The 18,859-nt window shown below is 43.4% G+C and overlaps 4 protein-coding genes and 1 non-coding gene across 9 annotated transcripts; 2 read left to right on the top strand and 3 right to left on the bottom strand.

The window, feature by feature from the left end:
• Window positions 1–28: 28 nt before the first annotated feature.
• On the top strand, window positions 29–8,599 carry agbl2 (AGBL carboxypeptidase 2). 2 transcript variants are annotated; one of them, XM_030365853.1, is made up of 22 exons: window positions 29–227; window positions 328–385; window positions 587–715; window positions 834–1,019; window positions 1,396–1,503; window positions 1,744–1,894; window positions 2,062–2,317; window positions 3,197–3,607; window positions 3,714–3,856; window positions 3,960–4,119; window positions 4,472–4,598; window positions 4,704–4,804; window positions 5,089–5,195; window positions 5,309–5,375; window positions 5,501–5,578; window positions 5,725–5,805; window positions 5,900–6,007; window positions 6,159–6,237; window positions 6,743–6,886; window positions 7,100–7,136; window positions 7,262–7,452; window positions 7,653–8,599. In XM_030365853.1, exons 1-22 carry the CDS (start codon window positions 198–200, stop codon window positions 7,721–7,723), a joined length of 2,823 nt encoding a protein of 940 aa, XP_030221713.1. In that variant the 5' UTR covers window positions 29–197; the 3' UTR covers window positions 7,724–8,599. The 2 variants fall into 2 exon arrangements, with proteins under 2 accessions (XP_030221713.1, XP_030221712.1); XM_030365852.1 differs by having other exon boundaries at window positions 328–481.
• Window positions 3,074–3,145, bottom strand: trnaa-ugc (transfer RNA alanine (anticodon UGC)). Its single transcript has one exon. It is a non-coding gene; the product is annotated as a tRNA-Ala (tRNA).
• On the bottom strand, window positions 8,512–10,170 carry tmem17 (transmembrane protein 17). The gene is made up of 5 exons (XM_030365863.1): window positions 9,959–10,170; window positions 9,689–9,792; window positions 9,423–9,536; window positions 9,129–9,272; window positions 8,512–8,728 (listed from the first exon to the last, which is right to left on the bottom strand). The coding sequence occupies exons 1-5, from the start codon at window positions 10,071–10,073 to the stop codon at window positions 8,651–8,653; spliced, it is 555 nt and encodes a 184-aa protein (XP_030221723.1). The 5' UTR covers window positions 10,074–10,170; the 3' UTR covers window positions 8,512–8,650.
• On the bottom strand, window positions 8,517–14,817 carry slc15a5 (solute carrier family 15 member 5). The gene is made up of 13 exons (XM_030365854.1): window positions 14,394–14,817; window positions 13,829–14,051; window positions 13,527–13,696; window positions 13,141–13,361; window positions 12,558–12,744; window positions 12,210–12,398; window positions 11,500–11,631; window positions 11,242–11,350; window positions 9,959–11,137; window positions 9,689–9,792; window positions 9,423–9,536; window positions 9,129–9,272; window positions 8,517–8,728 (listed from the first exon to the last, which is right to left on the bottom strand). Exons 1-9 carry the CDS (start codon window positions 14,773–14,775, stop codon window positions 10,996–10,998), a joined length of 1,755 nt encoding a protein of 584 aa, XP_030221714.1. The 5' UTR covers window positions 14,776–14,817; the 3' UTR covers window positions 8,517–8,728; window positions 9,129–9,272; window positions 9,423–9,536; window positions 9,689–9,792; window positions 9,959–10,995.
• On the top strand, window positions 14,805–18,846 carry ccdc34 (coiled-coil domain containing 34). 4 transcript variants are annotated; one of them, XM_030365856.1, is made up of 7 exons: window positions 14,805–14,910; window positions 16,359–16,658; window positions 16,954–17,086; window positions 17,263–17,370; window positions 17,499–17,657; window positions 17,871–18,006; window positions 18,222–18,846. In XM_030365856.1, exons 1-7 carry the CDS (start codon window positions 14,897–14,899, stop codon window positions 18,425–18,427), a joined length of 1,056 nt encoding a protein of 351 aa, XP_030221716.1. In that variant the 5' UTR covers window positions 14,805–14,896; the 3' UTR covers window positions 18,428–18,846. The 4 variants fall into 4 exon arrangements, with proteins under 4 accessions (XP_030221716.1, XP_030221718.1, XP_030221719.1 ...); XM_030365858.1 differs by lacking the exon at window positions 14,805–14,910 and adding an exon at window positions 15,882–15,992; XM_030365859.1 differs by lacking the exon at window positions 14,805–14,910 and adding an exon at window positions 15,992–16,194.
• The last annotated feature ends 13 nt before the right edge of the window (window positions 18,847–18,859 follow it).

Genomic DNA, 18,859 nt, shown 5'->3' with positions numbered 1-18,859 from the left:
AGCAACATAGTTAGTAAAAGATTGTTTTGCTAGCTTTGGTCCGCTGCCGTGTAGAAGGGCCTTGTGTCCGGGGCTATTTTTCAAGGCGGATTCCTATCTTGAGATTTAGTTAAATGTGTATTTCGTATAAACATAATTGTAAAAAACATCCAGAAACCATGGTTTGACTCGAAAGCTTGTTGAATGTAGGCTTCGCCATGGAAATGATGAAGGAGAAATACATTCTGGTGAGTAACTTTACCGACGATGTATCATTGTCCTTGATTCTATCTAGTCTTGACTTAAATATTACATCAATCAAGTGATTAATTACATTCCCATTTTTAGAACACGAACGGAGACGATTACGAAAGATTTGTTTTCCATCGTCTTCAAAACTTTGCCAGTGAGTTTAGAAACCTCCAGCATCCACAGGCACACATAGCTGTTTATCCACCTCTACATCTCAGCCGTGAAGCAATGAAATACAAAATAGGGTTGGGTAAGGGTTAATAATATATTCTATAGTTAAAATTGGGATCAAAAGACGTGAAATATAGTATTGTCAGCGATTTAAAAGCATTGCATTTATGTGTATTTCATTCAGGCAGAGATGACAGCTCTCAGAGCAGTTTGTTGGCCAGCAGGCAATGGAGAGATTACCCTGTGGAAAACCCTGAAAAAAAGCAGTCCATCTCAGAAGATCTTAAACAGGATTCACTATGGATGAAACAATGTCAGAAGTTTTCTTTGATACATATCAAAATAATGTTTTATTATATTATTTATGTTACAAATCTTGTTTTGCTGGGTTATGTTTTGATGAAGCTGATTAAGATTGCACTTCTATAAAGGGTCCGCTCAAATAAGCCAGGCTTTTCGAACCAGACAGCTGCTGGTTGACTTTGATGACGGCCGACCAAAATTCAAACTCCGAGAGCCTCAGGACCTGTTCTCCTTCCCTTCCTCCGGGTACCCGTTTCAGGGGGTCCGCTGGCCAATGGAGAGTGAGGTCATTGATGGCATCATCCAGCACATCGGTTAGTGTTGCTGTTACTGATCAATGGCCGCTGCTAAGATATGACAACATATTTGCATCAACAGAGCATTATTTATGATATGACGACAATATTGGTTCTATTCTTGCCTGAATTTCCTTCCGGTGTTAACAAAGTAATTATAAGTTGGACATAGCTCAATACCTTCAGGTAGAACAGTCAAAGAAATCATACAAATTAATAGATTTAATAAAGCCTTTTATACCGTCCATTTTCCACCAGTAAACCAACTGTAGTTCCATCAGTAGTCTAATATTTTCGTTAACCAATTCATAAATGTACATATTATATCCATACAAAGACCATCACTCCAATGCCAATCATTCGTAGAGTGCTGCTGTTGGATGTGTTGTTTCAGACTGGGACCCCCCCCAGCCCGAGCCCTTCTACCACCCCACGGGCCTGGAGCGAGCTCCGGTCCTAGTGGGGGAGGAGGGGGGGATCTTGGTGTACTGCATTGACCTTGGCAAGTGCCCGACCAAAACACGCTCACATCACAATCACAATCCTGTACTTTGCAAGTAAAAGGAACTTGACTCAGATATTGCGAGCCTGCTTTTCTATTGACTCAAGATGTAACAACAACAACAACAACACCGGGACCAAAATCCACTTTGGATAACGTAGATAGCAGTGCTCAGAGTTCTGACTTTTTAATGAAGTCTGTAATTGCCCTCCTTATCCCCCCATCACATTGTTTCCTCAGCCACTAAGAAGCCGTATTTCACATGCTCTCGTGTTGGGGGAAGCCGTGGCCCAATCAAGAGTGGAAGGGCCTGCACCATGTGTCTGAAGGATCCGCCCCTCGAGTTTGAGTCGCGCTTTGAGAGTGGAAACCTGCAGAAGGCCATTCAAGTGTATGTCTTTGTTTCCATTAACTCTTAGTGTGTGGTTTCAGTTAAATAGCTATTTACTCCATTAATTATTGAACAAATCTTTAGGGTAATTGAATCTCTTTCTCTCTCGTTCTCCCCCTACCCCTCTCCCCTCTCTCTCCCTATTGTTGTGCTACTCCCACACACAGGGGTGCCTATAATTATGAGCTCACTCTGCGCCCAGACATGTACACCAGCAAGCACACCCAGTGGTTTTACTTCAGGGTCAGGGGCATGAAGGCCGGGGTCAGCTACCGCTTCACCATAGTGAACCTGATGAAGGGCCACAGCCTGTACTCCCAGGGGATGAGACCTCTGCTGTACTCCCAGAGAGCTGCTGAGGAGCAGGGGATGGGCTGGCATCGCATTGGATCCAACATCAAGTACTACCGCCACTACCCTCAGGTGGGCAGGTCCTTTGGGCTCACAAGTCACCTCACGCTCATTTGGACACAGAGGCATCATGTGTTTTAGCCAATGCTAAAAGTCTGTTTTTGTTAAGTATGCTTCACATCTTGCTCCCATTATTACTGACGCTATTATTTTCTTATTATTTCATCGTTTTAGAGCAGCTGTTTGGCTGGTTTGTTAGTGTACACTGTAGTGTAATGGGGAATCTCTAGCCCTCTGAAGTAGAGATTTCAATTGTTTGATTAATCTTTTGTTATACCAGAAGCTAAGCACAGTGTGCTATCCATTACTAATTTGTAGATAGTGGTGATTGGTTACATTTGTTCAGCTGCATCAACTAAGCTCATTAGATTATTCAACTTTCAGTGCAATTCAAGGAATTTTGAGATGAGCGTTCTGTTCTCAAATGGATTGATGTAAGCCTGCTCATTTTTTAGCTCAAGATGCCCCATCACCTTAACCACATTCTATTTGTATAGCCCTGAATCACATTTACAGTTTCAAAGGGCTACACCGCTAACACTCAGCCCTTGAAAGGCCAGTAAAAGCATAAAGTGGAAACAAATGAATAAGCAGAAACGAAATGATATATATATTTTAGTTCAAAATAATAACATAATTTAAAAAGGTTCAACATAAGAGCCAAAGCTAAACTATGAGAAGTTCATGGAATCAATTGGTCTTAAGAAGTTTTTTTAAATGCAAAAGAAAGTGTTCTAGACAAGTCCTGTTTGTCTTAAATCCACATCTTGGAAATGCCGGGGATTGAACCCAGAGCCTCATACATGCAAAGCATGCGCTCTACCACTGAGCTACATCCCCTTGCTGTCAGCCTAACAAAAACATCATTTCGCACATCCTTTCTCCCGTCAGACAAGCTTGGAGAACCCCAGCAGCGAAGGCCCCGCCCTGCACTCGCTCACCTGGACCTGCCAGTTCCCGTACGACGCCGACACGTGCTACCTGGCCCACTGCTACCCCTACACCTACTCCCGCCTGCAGCGATACCTGAGCCGCCTCACCTCCGACCCCGGAACCGCTGCCTACTGCAAGCTCCGCGTGCTGTGCCACAGTCTGGGCGGGAACCCCGTGCACGTGCTGACCATCACTTCCCCGGAGCGGTGCCGAGGCCCCGAGGGCACGAGGGCCAAAAGAGCCGTGGTGGTGACGGCCCGGGTCCACCCCGGGGAGACCAACGGCTCCTGGATGATGGAGGGCTTGCTGGACTTCCTGTTGGGCGACTCGGACGACGCCCGTCTGCTCAGGGACACGTTTGTTTTCAAGGTGATGGAAGAAGGCGTAGAAACGCCCCTGTTTCCCGTTGGAAGACGTGTCCCTTTTTCGCCCTCTTTGACCCGAGTGTGTTGCCGTCTCCTCCCGGCCACTGCAGGTGGTGCCCATGCTTAACCCCGACGGCGTGGTGGTCGGGAATTACCGCTGCTCTCTGGCCGGCAGGGACCTCAACAGGAACTACAGGACAATGCTGAAGAACGCATTCCCCACGGTGTGGCACACGCGCAACATGGTGAAAAGGTGAGGCGAGGACACCCGTGAGCCACAGGCGGCCTCACTCACACGCCGGTCGTTGGGAGTGTTTTGCGAGTGGGTCGGGTGAGACTTCTTATGGTGTCCACAGGTTGACCGCGCAGACGGACGTGGTTCTTTACTGTGACTTCCATGGCCACAGTCGTAAAAACAACGTGTTCATGTACGGCTGTAACGACCGGGACGACCCCTCTCTGCAGCTGAACGAGAGAGTCTTCCCACTAATGATGAGCAAAAACGCCAAAGACATGGTAAGGTTCTGCGTTTTCCATCACGGCTTTCACTGAAAGGCTCACAAAAGTACTTTAATATATGTAGACTTCATGTGTGCGACGCTCCGTGGTTTCAAGTTCCTCATGATCAGGAGTCAATATACACTCGTGGCGTGCCCCGGTGGCTCACTGGGTGGTGCGTACCGATCAAGCCACGGTCCTAATCGCAGCGACCCGGGTTCGATTCCCGACCGTGGTCCTTTGCTGCATGTCCTCCCCTCTATCTCCCATACCTTTCGGTCTTTCTCACTCCCATCATAATGCAAAAACAAATCATACAAATATATATGCAATCATGTCAGTCAGTATTAATGTATTGAGTGCCTCTCAGTTCTCATTCAGGAGCTGCAAGTTCCGGGTGCAGAAGAGCAAAGAAGGGACGGGGCGGGTCGTCATGTGGCGGCTGGGCGTCAGAAACAGTTATACCATGGAGTCTACTTTCGGAGGCTCAACTCTGGGTAAGTTATCTCCGCATGTCGCGGTTCTTTGGTAAGCTCTGTGTAGGTTAAGGGTTTTTTTGAGCGATTGCAAACCAAATGTAAGAAAAAGTGTCTGGACCCTAGGAGGCCGGAGCGGGACCCACTTCACCACACAGGACCTGAAGTATTTTGGCTACTGCCTTTGTGACACCCTGCTGGACTACTGTGACCCGGATACCACCAAGGTGACTTGATGAGAACAGCGTTGAGCGGCTATGTATGAACCATCAGTAAAATTAAAGTTTCTCTCTGTCAGGTATTTAGTATAGTATAGGCATGCTTGTATAAACTTTATGTTTATATTTTATTGGTTTACTTTATTTTATTGGTCTCTGGCCCTTACACATTAATAGTTTTAATAGTGTGTGTGTGTGTGTGTGTGTGTGTGTGTGTGTGTGTGTGTGTGTGTGTGTGTGTGTGTGTGTGTGTGTGTGTGTGTGTGTGTGTGTGTGTGTTTGTTGTTTTTCAGACTGCGTTGTGTCTGGCTGAGATGACATCGTTGCTCAGGCAGAGGGCCAGCAAGCGGTCAGGCCAAGATTCCAACGCCATCATCTCTGTCTACGACCTGGAATCCAGGTGACAATGAATTTCTCCATAGAATGCAATGTGCCGAGAAGGAGACATTGTCATATATACTTCTATATTTCATGTAACATTCGATGCAAATAATAGTTAATCCGATTCCACAGCACCAGTGGCTCAGATAGCTCAGAATCTGATGGACTGCCGCTACATTTACTGAAGCAAGGCACTATGGTACACAAATAAGTATAAATAGATATATGCATCCAACCTCATTGTGTGATCAGTGGCTGACTTGAAGTCATTCCGTTTGCTAAACATCTTGGTAATCGCCATGCAAACACCGCTGCTCTACACAGGCTAAGAAACACCGGCTGACCCGCCGAGAGAGGAACAAACTGCGACAGGATACCGTCATGAAGAACACACAGGCCCAGGTACCGCAGCGTGCTGTCAGAAACATTGAGAGAGAAACTAAAGGAGACAGACATGGCAACAGCTAAACATGCCTTCTTCCTCTTCAGCCGTGGTCCGCTGTTAGGAGTGTGATCAGTGATTGGTCTTTTATTGTGTTTGCTTCAAGATGCCAACTCCACTTCCTGATGCCATGGTGAAGGAAAGGAGCCCGGAGAAGACTTTGGTGTCACAAAAAAGGAAAGAGAAGGTGGGATCAGAGTTAGCTGAGGATACACAGACACAGAACCATAGCAACAACCGCAGGCACACATCACAAGCTCTCCTTCCTGTGACTCTTCAAGGGTTCTGTTGTGAAGTCCGTTGGCACGTCTGTGTCCCCTCCACGGCCATCCAGTAACGCACGGGAGATCGGTCACGTGACCCTGTGGCAGGGCAGAGAGCCAGTCAAGGTACGCTTATCTCAGTGCTTCACCGGACAAAAAATAGGGAATCCTTGAAAGAGAATAACGACATGAGAATGTGAAACCCTTGACTTCAATGATTGTTCTGTCCATCTCTGCTGTGATGTGAGACTTAGTGATCTAGTTTGTTTTTTTGTAGCACGAAAGTGTGGAGGCTCGGAGGACACATTCATACATGCATCCCAGGACCAGGACCTGTCATACAGAGCCTCATACAGGTAGCCAGCTCCATGGTCAGTGTGAGGGCTCATCTAGGCATGAAGGGCAGGTTAACACTGCCTCATGTTTGGGGGTTTGTCACATGAAATCAGTAATAATGTGTGTATTTTATAATATAATAATAATTCAATAATCGAAATAGTATTAAATATATATAACGTAGAGTAAGAGACTGTTATAAAAATCAGAAGTTGGCAATAGAATGCTGGAGAGGATGGAAGAATGGCAAGGGAAAGGTGGATAAAGTAGACAGTAAACATGTTTGCTTGTATTCCATCTGATTAAAGTGGGGCTTTTATCGGGTTTAAACACATCCACACACTGTACCACTTAAATCCCTAATCTTCTAATTCAGCATAGTAATTTACAGATTCAAAATATAAAAAGGATTTGACTTTATAGATTTATAACAAGATTCTAGTTCAGTTCTGGTATATTATGCGTAAAAAATAACGTAATAGATGTTTCTGTTCTTATTATTTGCATTGTTCTTATTGGACACAGAGGGCCAAAGAGAAAGACACGTGTGTACAACTAAGCTGCTCTACCTGAGTGCCATGCTGCCCTCGCGGTCAGCCCTCACCGAGGATGAGCGGCAGACACAGCAGCGGTCCCTGCTGTCGTCGCTGTACCTGAAAGGCCTACGAAGTGAGTGTCAGCATGCCTTCCTTAAGACGTGGCCACAACCTACCAGGAGGTAAAACCTCCTGCAAAATACCCAGCCCCTCCCTGCTCCATAATTACCTGCATCTTCTGAATACACTCTGTCACTTTGGAGAGTGACTTTGAGAAGCAATTTATAGTAAATAGAACATGGACAAATGGATGTACAATTCAGACAGATGCTTTTCCTCCTTTCAGGCAGGCAGCAGGCTCCTCGTGCACCGACTACCTACAGGTCTTTATGATTAATAAACAATATTTAAATGAACAAATTGTTAGTACTAATGAAAGCTCAGAATTGATCATGGTACAGAAGAGCAACAGAAGCCCTGCCTGAAGGGGATTGTGTGTCTGTGGCAGGCCTCACTCTGGCATCCAGTTCAAGGTGGTTCCAGAAATACTGTCCGTCAGAGGCAACGAGCCGTGGGTCTCCCAGCACAACAGGGTGTCGGTGCAGAACCTGCCAGCTGAGGATCACTCATCCTTCATCTCCCCTTCGACAAATATCACCTATTCTCCCCCATACAATCACAGAGTCTTTCCCTCAAAAGGTGACATTTCCATTACTTATTAAAACTGTACAGAAGATGGCCAAACTTCATGAAATAGGCGTCTCATCATTAATATAGAACTGAATGTAGCAAATTTAGATATATTTGATTTATGTATCTATCTTTATATATTTGCATGGCTTTACAAATGCTGTCTGTCTACAACTTGTTTTTTTAATTATATTTTCTGAACCTTTCAGCCACCCTAACGGCGGCCAATGGGGTACGGGCCGGTGGGCTTAGTGAACAGAGACCGGGAGAGCCTCACTAGCCACTGAAACATCAGGGAAGATCAGAAATAATAGGATCTGGGTGTAACCCAGTGTTGCTGAAGAAGCAATAACTTTGGTGATTAGTACCTTTTTTTATGTGTGACAGACCCAATTGGCCAACGGCTCGGTGCGACACCCTCAGCGTATGGAAATCCAGGCTTCATCAGCCATCGTCTCCCTGGCGTGACGCCGACTCTCTACAGGCAACAGAAGCCCGGCTGCTGCACTCAGGGAAAAATATTCTTTCACAGTGGGGCAGACAGACAGGGCAGCTTGACTGCTCCAGACATCGAGAGGTTCTGTTCCTTCCTGCCACTCCCCAAAGTGCACGGGTGGCGTGGGGAAGACAATAGACCCAACACGTCCCCCACATATTGAACTTTTGGTTTTTTAATTCTTGTAATGTCACTGTTTACACGTGGATAGAAATTGCTGTTCATAGAATTTAAACAAATAACTTAAAGGTGGAACACTGGAAAATGAAGTTGCTACTTATGTAATGCCTGTGATGTCGTATTGGTACGATATTCATATACAGGTAGATACCTAACCTGTAATGTAATAATAATGATTTTGATGATGTTTTAATGAAGGCATGCCCAATTTCAATGATCTGCCCAACAATATTCAAAGTATTATTTGTAACCCAACACAGGAAGTTTTATGCAGATATATATGATGATTAAATAGTGAGCATTACCTGCATGAGCAGGCTATTGCTGTTGTTATAACCGCCACTGTGTCTCCACCCCAACCCAGCGGCCCACAAACAAATGCACACCACAAATGGACTTCAATATAAAAATATATTTTTAAAAGCAAATAACACTGTTCTTTGACATCAGATTTTGTGGAATACAATTAATAATAATTACTGCCATGTATTGTGCTTTTTCCATTCGATAATGGTTTAAAAAATGTAGCATTTAGTCAAACTGACGCAGGTGGAACTGGCTCTCTGTGTGTCTGACCATCTCGCGCAGCGCTGAAAAGCCAGACACAGCCTGTGGGGGGACAACAGAAAGAGGATCCCCAATTTAATGCATTGGTGAGAAGTACTGAGAAAGAAAACAACTAGTATATTTACTTATGTTGAGCTTACACACATCTAATTGGGGGATCGAACCCAGTACCTTTAGGCTGGGAGTCCAACACCCTAGCTAGCTAATACACTCTCCTACACCCCCACTATGAAAGATTAATTTAAATGTAATTGTGATTCATGTTTCGGGTCTTCTGCTGAATCAGTTATTATTCCATTTCAAAGAAATGAACAAATAAACCAACATTCTTAATCAAATAACATTAAAGATTAAATTACATGATGTGTAAAATATTTCTGAAATTCTACAAGGAACGGATTACTATTGCTATCATACAATCTTAAGAGCCATGCAATCTTACCTGTGTGAGGAGAAAGAGGCTAAGGACTATGTGAACCCCTCTTTCCAGGGGCTGAATAATAATGGACTCATTGAAAAGCAGGAAGAGGATCAATGGAAACTGCAGCAAGATACTCAGCAGCCAGAAACCGGCCAGCTCTGGAACCTAAAGAAGGTAGAGAAAAGAACCAGGGATATTAAATAAGAAATAAGCCAAGTAACGCAAACCGTTGTCTCTATATTCTAAAATATTAGGACAACCAAATCACATTCCTAGATCACTTCAGGGCCAACGTATGAGATTAGTTTGTTTTACCTTTTCTTGTAGATTCCCGGCATAGCCTAGATAGAGTCGTATAGCCTCTATCACAGTCATCACAACAATGACAGTGACGAGTATGAACTTGTAGTAGTCTGGAAGGGCAGAATACTGGAAAGAAAATGCAATCACTTCAAAACAAAGGCAGTTTACAGCTTTACGTAACAGGGGCAGAATACATATTTATACATTACCAACTTTGTTTTTGATGTTAGGAAGCATACACATTTTATTGTGGATCGGAAATAATCGTGTTTGTTTACCTTAAGCTGAAGCATCACAACTTCACAGATCCACCACAAGGGGAAGAAACACATGTTGAAGAACAGAGACATCTGGAGTGGTAGACTCGATACGACTTGTTTGCCTTGGAATAATCAAAACCCAAACAAATGTGAAATTCCAATGAAACTGCTCTACAGTTGAATAATAGGTCAGTACGCTTATGTTACTTTCCGGGCACACTAACTGTTACATGTTTTAAGGAGGGCAGTGAATGTGTGTTAGCGCATAACAACTCAAATTTCACTCACTGGGCTCCAATAATGTGCCATGGTCTTCGGGGGTTAGCTCAGTCCTGCTTGGATCACTAAACACGCTTCGGGAGAAATCTTCTAAACGTTTCCTGATGGGATGCGGTAAATCCATCTAGCACGATGCTATACGAAATGGTAGCATCGGTGGTATCCAGACAAAAAACAAACACTTGCACTGTTTCTAGGTGACGACATACATCTCGCGTTATTTTTTGAAATCTCGCATGTCACATTTTTCCGCTCCTTGGCGTGTGCCTAAACGGGTGAACATAAGCAAAATCTGAAGCGTTTTGCTCGTTTCAAATTATGCTTTAAAAATGTAGGCTGCCAGCCGATGCTATAACTATTTCCAGGTGCCATGATAGTTGCTCACCAATATTGGTGAGCAACTATCACGTAGACGTGGTAGAGTTAGGAATGTATTAATTAAGTTCTCTGTCTCTTCATTAATAATTGTGGTATTATAATTGCATATACAATGTAGCATAGGCCTTCATATATAAAATTAAAATAGGTAAAAATACAACCAAACAAATATACCAATATAGATGAGGCATTGACAGAATAAGTTAGGTTCGTTTATTGAAAGCTTAACATAAATAATGTCATACATAATTTACTTATATAATATAACAATATACAATATAACAAAACAGCAACAAATGTATCTTAAACACAGACTTCTGCTTTTTTGGTCTTGTGCATTAGCTTTGCATTGCTGTTGCACTCTCTTTTTCCTTGTTCTGCTGTCATCCCACCACTGTAGAACTATTAACAATCTTACTAGCCTCTGCCTCTTTGATTCCCCCTTGAATATCCTCCCAGTTTCTCTGTATCAGTATGGCAGTCTCCTGGGCTGACTGAAAGTAACACAGTTCCATAATTGAAATCACACCTTTATCCCCCCAAAAAAAGTTTAGTATCAAGTCTCCCTAAATGTTCAAAGTACAATTTCAACAACACATGTCAAACAACTAGTTGGAGCTATAGGGTTCTGTAGCGCCCGCACTACATAACCATAGAGAATTCATGATTCACAAGATGGATTCAATGGAAGCGTTTGCGTAGGAGTGCTCCACGGTGTCATAAAACCTCAGACAGGCCTTGTAGCGCAGCAACTTCTCAGCCAGCGGGCTGACTGTCAGTGCCCTGCCCTGGACACTCAAGTCTATGTACCTTCGGTGGACAAAAATAAACAGAAAAGCATGCAGGACTTAGCTCATCATTGGAACTGGACCAGTTTAGTTCTAGCTGAATTGGTATCAGGTGGTGTGATATACCTGTAGGATATCTTCCAGAACACCAGGGCATTTATGGCCATTAATGTGGCCAAGGAGAAGAAAAACCTTTCTAGATTTCCTTCATGGGGTAAAGATGGGTAGAAGTTCCCTAGAATTGAGTCCACATGATTTAAAGAGAGCTATTAATTATTTTTGGCAACATCCATCGTTTTGTGAATTTCATTAATACATTATTTTTGTGATAGTCCACAATTTATATTCTTGAATAATTTAGTAAATAATACATTTTTACTTTACCCCCTGAAATAAAATACAACAGCTGCGTGATGAGTGCCCCGAGGAAACAGCCCCCTCCATAGGACAGAGTTAGGAAGTGCAGGGAGATCCCTCTGATGTGACTAGGAGTCAGTTGAAAAGATATAAGAGTACCTGCCAATTATTGGGTGATGAAAAGAGTGGGGAAGCAGTCAGACCCTCTAGTCGTTTTTGCTAGCCTAATGCCTGTCTATGTCTTAATTATAAGGCAGGCATTAACAATTATTAGCAACGGGCTAGAAATGCAGAAGTTTTTACCAGGGATGACAGAACATTAAAACTTTGATGTGCTGCAAAAATAGCAGAAAGACAAATTAAAACCTAAAGGATACAGTGAGGAAAATGCACAAACAAAAAACAAGAGTTACAAACTAACGCAATAAGAAATTTGTAAAGAATAATAAACAATACCACAATCTGTACTGTTAAGATAGCATAAATAACTGTGTGCATCCCTGTGGAAACCTATAAGGCATTACATCTTAACAATACAATCTGTACTGTTAAGATTGCATAAATAAATAACTGAGTGCATCACTGTGGAAAACTATAGGGTATTAAATAAAAACAAAACACCTAGATAGGTCCATACACTACTATACAAGTATCAATAAACAGAGACAAGACCATATTCACATTGAAAAAAGGAATCTGATCCAGTCTCTTTCCCTCTTGAAGGTGGTTCTACTCACAAGCCGGGGTGACGAGCGCCTCCGCCAGACCGAGCAGGATGTACTGAGGAGCCAGCTGGAAACAAGGCATGGATGAAACCAACAAGACCTTGCCTGAGAGAGTCTGCTCCAGCAGGGGGTAGGCCTTTCTGTGCAGCTCACTCAGACCTGCCACCAGCATGGACAAGGCTGCACACCCATGGCCCAGGGCTGCGGCGAGAGACAGGAGAGGGGTGGGACTGGGAGGAGGGAATACTCAGCAATAGATGGGTTGGACTCCCAGAAAAGAAGGAGAAATACCAGAACAAGGTTTTGAAAGAAAATCGTTATTTGTTAGTGTAGATATGAAGGGATTTACGAGGTGCCTACTGATGACTTTGACAGGAGCCAGGGGAACCTTCTCCGCAGAGAGGTAACAGGTAGTGACACACTCTATGAGTGGGGCCAGGAGCAGCAGAGGCAGGATACTGATGACGTTCATGAGACCGATGGGCAAGAGGAAGTCTTTATGGTGGAGGTTGGAGTGCATGGTTTGGATGTAGTAGCCTGAAGCTATCTGCAAGGCAATGTATAAAATAATACATATTTACTGCATCGAATTTTAAATAGTATTCAATAAAAATTTTAATTCCTGTAAATAAATAGTCAAATCACAATGAAAGAGGAAAATTAGATAAGATGTAATTCATTAGCAGAAGGGGAACTAAGGAGATCAATTACAGGACAGTTACAGGAATTCAAAAAAAGATTACAAAGCTGTAAATGGGAAAATAATAATAATAATAATAATAATAAATGAAATAAAAATATATATTTATATATATAGAAAATAAATACAACAGAAACATCAAGCACACCAAAGTAGATCAAGATAGTAGACAGTTGCTTATTGTACAAAACTACAATTAGAACAGAGTACAAAGGAAGCCTTGACGTGATCCCATGGACCTGCCTGTGTGATGCAGGCTCTGTACAGCAGCTGCAGGCTGTAAAGAGGGAAGAGCCTGGCCAGCACTTTGACGTTCTCCACGTGGGTCTCGCTGTAGCGTCCCCCATTGTTCTCCTTTGCCCGGTCGAGCCAGGACGTGACATCTCCACTCAGGTGTCGAGAATGAAGGCAGCACATTTTAACAGAGTTGAGAAAAACTCCAAATGTGGTCAGAAGTGAACCCCCTGTGAGAGAAACAAAGCAACGGATTCATTGTTTGTTGTGATCCCTGCTTTTTGATTCACGTGCTGTACATGTATGTATGCATGAGTGAGCCTGTAAGCTGGTATGCAGACACGAATATGTGCTGGATGCATATGTGTTTATTTCTCTTTCAGTCAGTGTCATACCTTTCTTTGGCTTAAAGGTGAGGTTGTTACGTATCATGTGGATGGCGATCAGGGCCAGCAGCACAGAGGTGAAGGGGATGAGGAATCCCAAATTCTGACCGACGGACTGCTGTATGTAGGCGATGGCCAGAAATACAATGGTGGAATTCAAGTTGACCAGCCAGTAGAACCTAAAAAAAACAATGTACAAATGATGATTGTGAGGTATAAAATTATTGTTAGTACGTAATTTGAAAAAGGCACACAAATAGTGAATAGTTACATATGTTAATTTTTTTTGTGCCAAGGGCAGCCAAACCAACCAGTTAAAGAAGGACAGAAGCTGGTGTTGATTGTATCCCTGCAGACTGTAGGCCCCCATCGGGCAAAGGATGGCCCGGATTCCCCCGATGCCCAGGGCAGCGGCCAGGAGGCCTGTGTAGAATAGGATCTGCTGCTCCCGTCGGTTCAGTTGGTGGGTCATATGGTGGGTGTCAATGTAGAAGTCTTCAAAGGGGAATGCCACAACAGGCAGCATGGCTGTTCCTAGAGAGCACAGGGGCACAGGCCAAGTCGGGCCACATTGGTTATTTACAGACATCTAAACATTTTGGGACAGTTGATGGTCTGTTGACTTCAATTGCCACCGATTTAACCATTTTCAAATGAGTGACATGTTGAACAGTCAACCAAGTAAGAATTGTTATTCTTAAAATAACATGGACTGTAATCAATTCATATGGGAAATTCGAGAAAGGAAATCACTAAATCCAGGTTGATTAATAGGGTAAATTCTAACTATCAAGAAGCATATTAAACACTTTCCAATGATGCAATGCCAGTTGAAAAAATATACTGTATTTGACAATTTAAAATAGGACCACTGACCAAAGAAATGAAGGAAGGCACAGAAGTAGAGCACCTTAGTCCTCCCCAGGTAGGTTTCTGCGAACCAGCCGACCAGGACCGGGGTGAGGGTGCTGACCCCTACGAAGCACAGGTTCACCGTTGCAGCCAGGTAGTTCCCATAGCCCAACTTCACCGTGCAGAAGATCATCATATTGCAGACGATGCCAAAAAAGGAGAACCTCTCGCAGAGCTCCACGAGGAGAATGCAGATGATAGCCTGGAGCTTTTTGCCGGACTTCCGCCTTGTGTTGCGGTCCCGGATGGGTCTCCAGTCCCCCTGATGGGGGGTTTTGGAGAGCCGTCGCTGGTGCTGGTTCTTGCTACCCGTTGGCAGCCCCTGCGGCTGGTCTCCTGCCACCATGCCCTCTGGGTGGTGAGGAGCGCTGGGCTTGGCCGTTACGAGTTCTGCTCAGTGGGTGGAATACGGACAGGGATCGGAACGGGAGCTCTCGCTGATGACACCCTGACTGAGGCACCCCGGAATGGAATTCCACAGGTGACTGTTAATGCTTTGGAAGGGGAGCTGACAATTGAACTGAGACCTCCATCTGTGTTCAGCACGTTCAAGGTGTCATCATTCTGTGTAGCTTTATTGTGTGGAGTTAGACCTATGGCCACATTTATACCTGTAAAATGATTTGAGATGCTAATAGTATTGTGATTAGAAACCATATAAATTAAATTCAACATACTTCAAGGTTTTTATTTTCTATACTTTTTATTCTAAACTCAATCAGTACAAATTCTAAAATTATATATATTTGGAAATACATTGTTTAACCAAAGAAAGGGATAATACGCAAAATGTTGGCCTCCCACTTCAGATGTGATTACACTAACCAAGAATATGTTACACCACTTTGTGAGAGTGATCTTCCAGTGTAACATCTCATTTTGACTTGACCTCGAAGAAGTGCTGCTCATTAGGTTGACAATGTGAAGTTTTTGTTACAGTTCAACTGTTGGATAACTGGCCAGGAATACATACCAGATGGTTGAATAACAATACAAGGCATGGTATTCACGTATTTGCAATTCAAAAATGGGAAACTCATTGTTGTTGAAGTCATTGCTGAGCATAATTAAAGCAAAAAATAAAATAAATGTATGTTTAGGTCCTATATCAACGTTTTCAGTTTGATATAATTTGTATGTGAATATACACCATCAGAATTAATAGGTGTTAACACATATTTTGTTAACAATAATGTAAGCATTAAATGCGGTCTACTAATAAAATAAAATTACAATTAATGGCTGTTCAAGGCATTACCAATATCCAGTCGGGTTGGACCATATTTTACATTGAATCATCACAATCTGATAGCCACATAATGGCTTCTTAGAGGCCAATAACATAAGGACCAGAAATAAACACTTTCATTCGATCCATTACCGAGTGCAGCCGGCCTGCAGCAGGTCACGGGCTCCGCACTCCCCGGGATGGAGTCCGTTTGAATCACTATGGAAACGGAACCAGCGTCGGTTTGCGCGTAGGGGCGTGTTGTATTGTGGGAGACCTAACTTTACAGTTGTTTATGTCGCTTCTTATAGGGCCGAAGTTGCACGTGTGAATTGGTAAGAACTTATGTAAAAGAGGACTTTTCAAGAGATGACTTCAAAGCAATGTTCACATTTGCGTTTTATGTTGCTTCAAAGCATTCGACATTGATCAACTCAAAACGCGTTTGGTAAACTTGGTGCTAGCTAACGGAGCTAAGATGCTAAGTCTATTCTATTTACCCTCGCTGGAAAGCTATGGTATACAAGATTAGTTCAAGTTAAGTTTTTAATAGCATTTAACTCAATTAAAACAGTTTATGTTTGCTGCTGTGTGCTTTATTTAACAAACATATCTGCAATGGTGTTTACGTTTCGAGCTTTGCAAGTAGCTGTTATAACTAATGTATTTCATTCATGTCTGCTTTGTTCATTGGTTTGCAGCTATATTCAGCTTGCAATGTCTGCAGGTGTGATGCCAAGATCCCCCTCCTCTGCCTCAAAGGGTTTCAGTTCAACCCCTCGAAAGAACAAAAACAAAAGAGACAACGTATCCAAAACTGCGGAGGTCTTAAGTGGATCGGATGTGTTATCGGAAGACGATACGTACTCCCTCCTCTCACCAATCTACCATGACAGCTTTGATAGTGATGAAGACTTGGATTCAGAAACTGAGCATCCACAGCGAACAGATACCTCATCCACGCAGTGGGAAATCCCTAGACGTGCCAGTTCACCTGTCAGGTATTTTCAACACAGTGTAATTCACTTTATTGTGGCGTCAGACTCGGTAGAATGCATTTGAGCTTTAAAAAAAAGAAAAAGCACTAATAAAATGTGCATCTGGAGTACTGTAAAGTGCTGTAGTATAGAAATGGAAACCACTTGCCCTAAGCTTATAAAAGAACAGGTCAGTATCCAAGTGCTATGCTTGAATCAAGTGTGACTGACTAGTGGCCTTGTCAACAGAAACAGCATCTGTAGCAATAACATTATTTGTCATTATCGTCATTCATTGTTGTGTCTGTATATGTTTCAGATGTGAGTTGCCAAAAGCACAGGGAAAGATAACTGTGGAAAGTGCAGTCTCGCCTCGGCTCAATGCCTGGGAGGTGTGGCTGTTGGACAAAGCTAGAAAAGACCGTCTCCAATTAGAAAAGAAAACAGAGGAGGTAAGTCGCTCATTATTGTTTTGCAGAATGTTTTTCTTTCTGTGGTGTATGCTGTTGGACTATGCTGCAGAGTTAACATGTATTGATCGATACTTTGAAATTGTCTAGTCATGCGGACAGTTTGGGAATGTGCTCCAAATGACAGTGAAAGACATTATTCCCATTCCTTGCATTAGGAACGCTTACTGCAGGAGAAAATAGAACAACAGGAGAGGGCACAGGAACAAAAGAAAATTGTGGTGGAGGAGAAGATCCAAGAATGGCTGAGGTCAAAGAGAGAGCAGGTAAGGACACTCACTCTACCCCCGAACCAAAGGGGGTTGAAGTGTTTGCCTTTGTATCACATTTACTTATAGTGATGATCTAGTGCATTTCTGCAGTCATCACCGAAAATGTTCTGTGTTCCCCACAGGAGAAGCAGGAGAAAGAGCTGAAGCAGAGCGCTGAGGAGGATAAGCTGGACAAGGAGAAAGCCAAAGAGAGGGAGATTGAACGCAGAGCTCAGGAACAATACAAAAAGTGGCTACGGAGGAAAAACCAAGAGAAACTGCAGAAGCAAAATAAGGACAAAGTAATTCATTTAGTTTTTTTCCCCCTCAATTGTCACCCATCCGTCCATCTTCTTAACCTACTCCACGTCTGGGGAGCCCGGGCATTATTTGTTTTGTATTATTCTTCTTCTTCATTTGAAGCTGAGTCACTGATGATTTGATGTGGCATCTGGATGTCACAGCACTGTTATCTTGGCAATTCATGTGATGAAATGTCAACGTTGTTGTGGCAGGAGGAGGCTGACAGGAGAGAGGAGCAGGAGAGAGAGCGGCGACAGGCAGCCGAGGAGCGCTTTCAACAGTGGCTGGCCACTTCTAATGCGAAAACCAGAGCCAGTCCCAACACCAAGTCACCATTTCATCCAAAGAGTGAGACTGACCTCCTAGGAGCACGCACGCAGCGTGATCTGTGTTCTTTTTAAAACAAACTCATTCCTGATGTAGATGTACTAGCCTGAACATTTATGCAATGTGCTTTTTATTAAACGCATGTTCTGATGCTTGTGATTGGGCTACTACCATTAATACCCACGTGCCTGTTCAAGGACAGTTTCCTAAAGTGTGTTTTTATTTTGTGCCTCCAGGTCCGTATGACAAAGGCTACCCCCCTCCCAGCTTCTACAACCCAGTCCCATGGAAGCCAATACACGCCCCACCGCCAGAGCCTCCCGCCAAGAACACCTCTCAACGGAGACCCCACAGCCAGCCCACAAAGCGCCTCAGCTCCAGCGCCACCAGATCAAGGCTAAGAAATGGTGCTAGTGGGACACAGCTGCTGCAGAAGAGGTAGACAGACATGCAGACAGTCTCAATCTACAGCGCACAGGGCCGCCCTATCAAGTATCAACTACATGGGGACCGTGGCCAGAGGATTGTTAATAATGTACCAGCTCTAATGAAGCCTTCTTGGGTCAAGGTTAAATATTTTGAGCGGTTGTATACACTGTAAGGCCTTGTTAATGATTTGCCGGTTTCCAAATGTGTGTGTTCCACTTTCGCCTAGTTGAGACATTTGCGTTGTATGTATATTGGATAATGGAGTGTGACAGCTTTTATGCTGTTTCCATAATAAGTGTCAATGTGTGTTGACTGATAGGACATGTGTGATAACATCCAGTCTAGATTTTATAGACTTTATAAACACATGAAATCACTTTTGTTGTACTTTGATCCTTTGGATTAAGACAATAAATCCTGTTTGTACTTCGATGTACGTGCTTTT

Source organism: Gadus morhua, chromosome 9 (genome assembly GCF_902167405.1).
Source record: "Gadus morhua chromosome 9, gadMor3.0, whole genome shotgun sequence".
NCBI classification, from domain to species: domain Eukaryota; kingdom Metazoa; phylum Chordata; class Actinopteri; order Gadiformes; family Gadidae; genus Gadus; species Gadus morhua.
This window is presented reverse-complemented; position numbering and strand designations above follow the sequence as displayed.

Coding starts and splice junctions, on each gene's coding strand:
- agbl2 (XM_030365852.1), top strand. CDS start 198: ATGGAAATGATGAAGGAGAAATACATTCTG. Junction 3,857..3,959: donor ACGCGCAACATGGTGAAAAG/GTGAGGCGAGGA, acceptor TGGTGTCCACAG/GTTGACCGCGCAGACGGACG. Junction 5,376..5,500: donor TACTGAAGCAAGGCACTATG/GTACACAAATAA, acceptor TGCTCTACACAG/GCTAAGAAACACCGGCTGAC.
- tmem17 (XM_030365863.1), bottom strand. CDS start 10,073: ATGGATTTACCGCATCCCATCAGGAAACGTTTAGAAGATTTCTCCCGA. Junction 9,793..9,958: donor TGGCACATTATTGGAGCCCA/GTGAGTGAAATT, acceptor GATTATTCCAAG/GCAAACAAGTCGTATCGAGT. Junction 8,729..9,128: donor GCCTCTTTCTCCTCACACAG/GTAAGATTGCAT, acceptor GTCCCCCCACAG/GCTGTGTCTGGCTTTTCAGC.
- slc15a5 (XM_030365854.1), bottom strand. CDS start 14,775: ATGGTGGCAGGAGACCAGCCGCAGGGGCTGCCAACGGGTAGCAAGAAC. Junction 13,362..13,526: donor CACCTTTAAGCCAAAGAAAG/GTATGACACTGA, acceptor TTTCTCTCACAG/GGGGTTCACTTCTGACCACA. Junction 11,138..11,241: donor TTCTGGAAGATATCCTACAG/GTATATCACACC, acceptor TGTCCACCGAAG/GTACATAGACTTGAGTGTCC.
- ccdc34 (XM_030365856.1), top strand. Junction 17,658..17,870: donor AGAAGCAAAATAAGGACAAA/GTAATTCATTTA, acceptor TTGTTGTGGCAG/GAGGAGGCTGACAGGAGAGA. Junction 18,007..18,221: donor GTCACCATTTCATCCAAAGA/GTGAGACTGACC, acceptor TTGTGCCTCCAG/GTCCGTATGACAAAGGCTAC.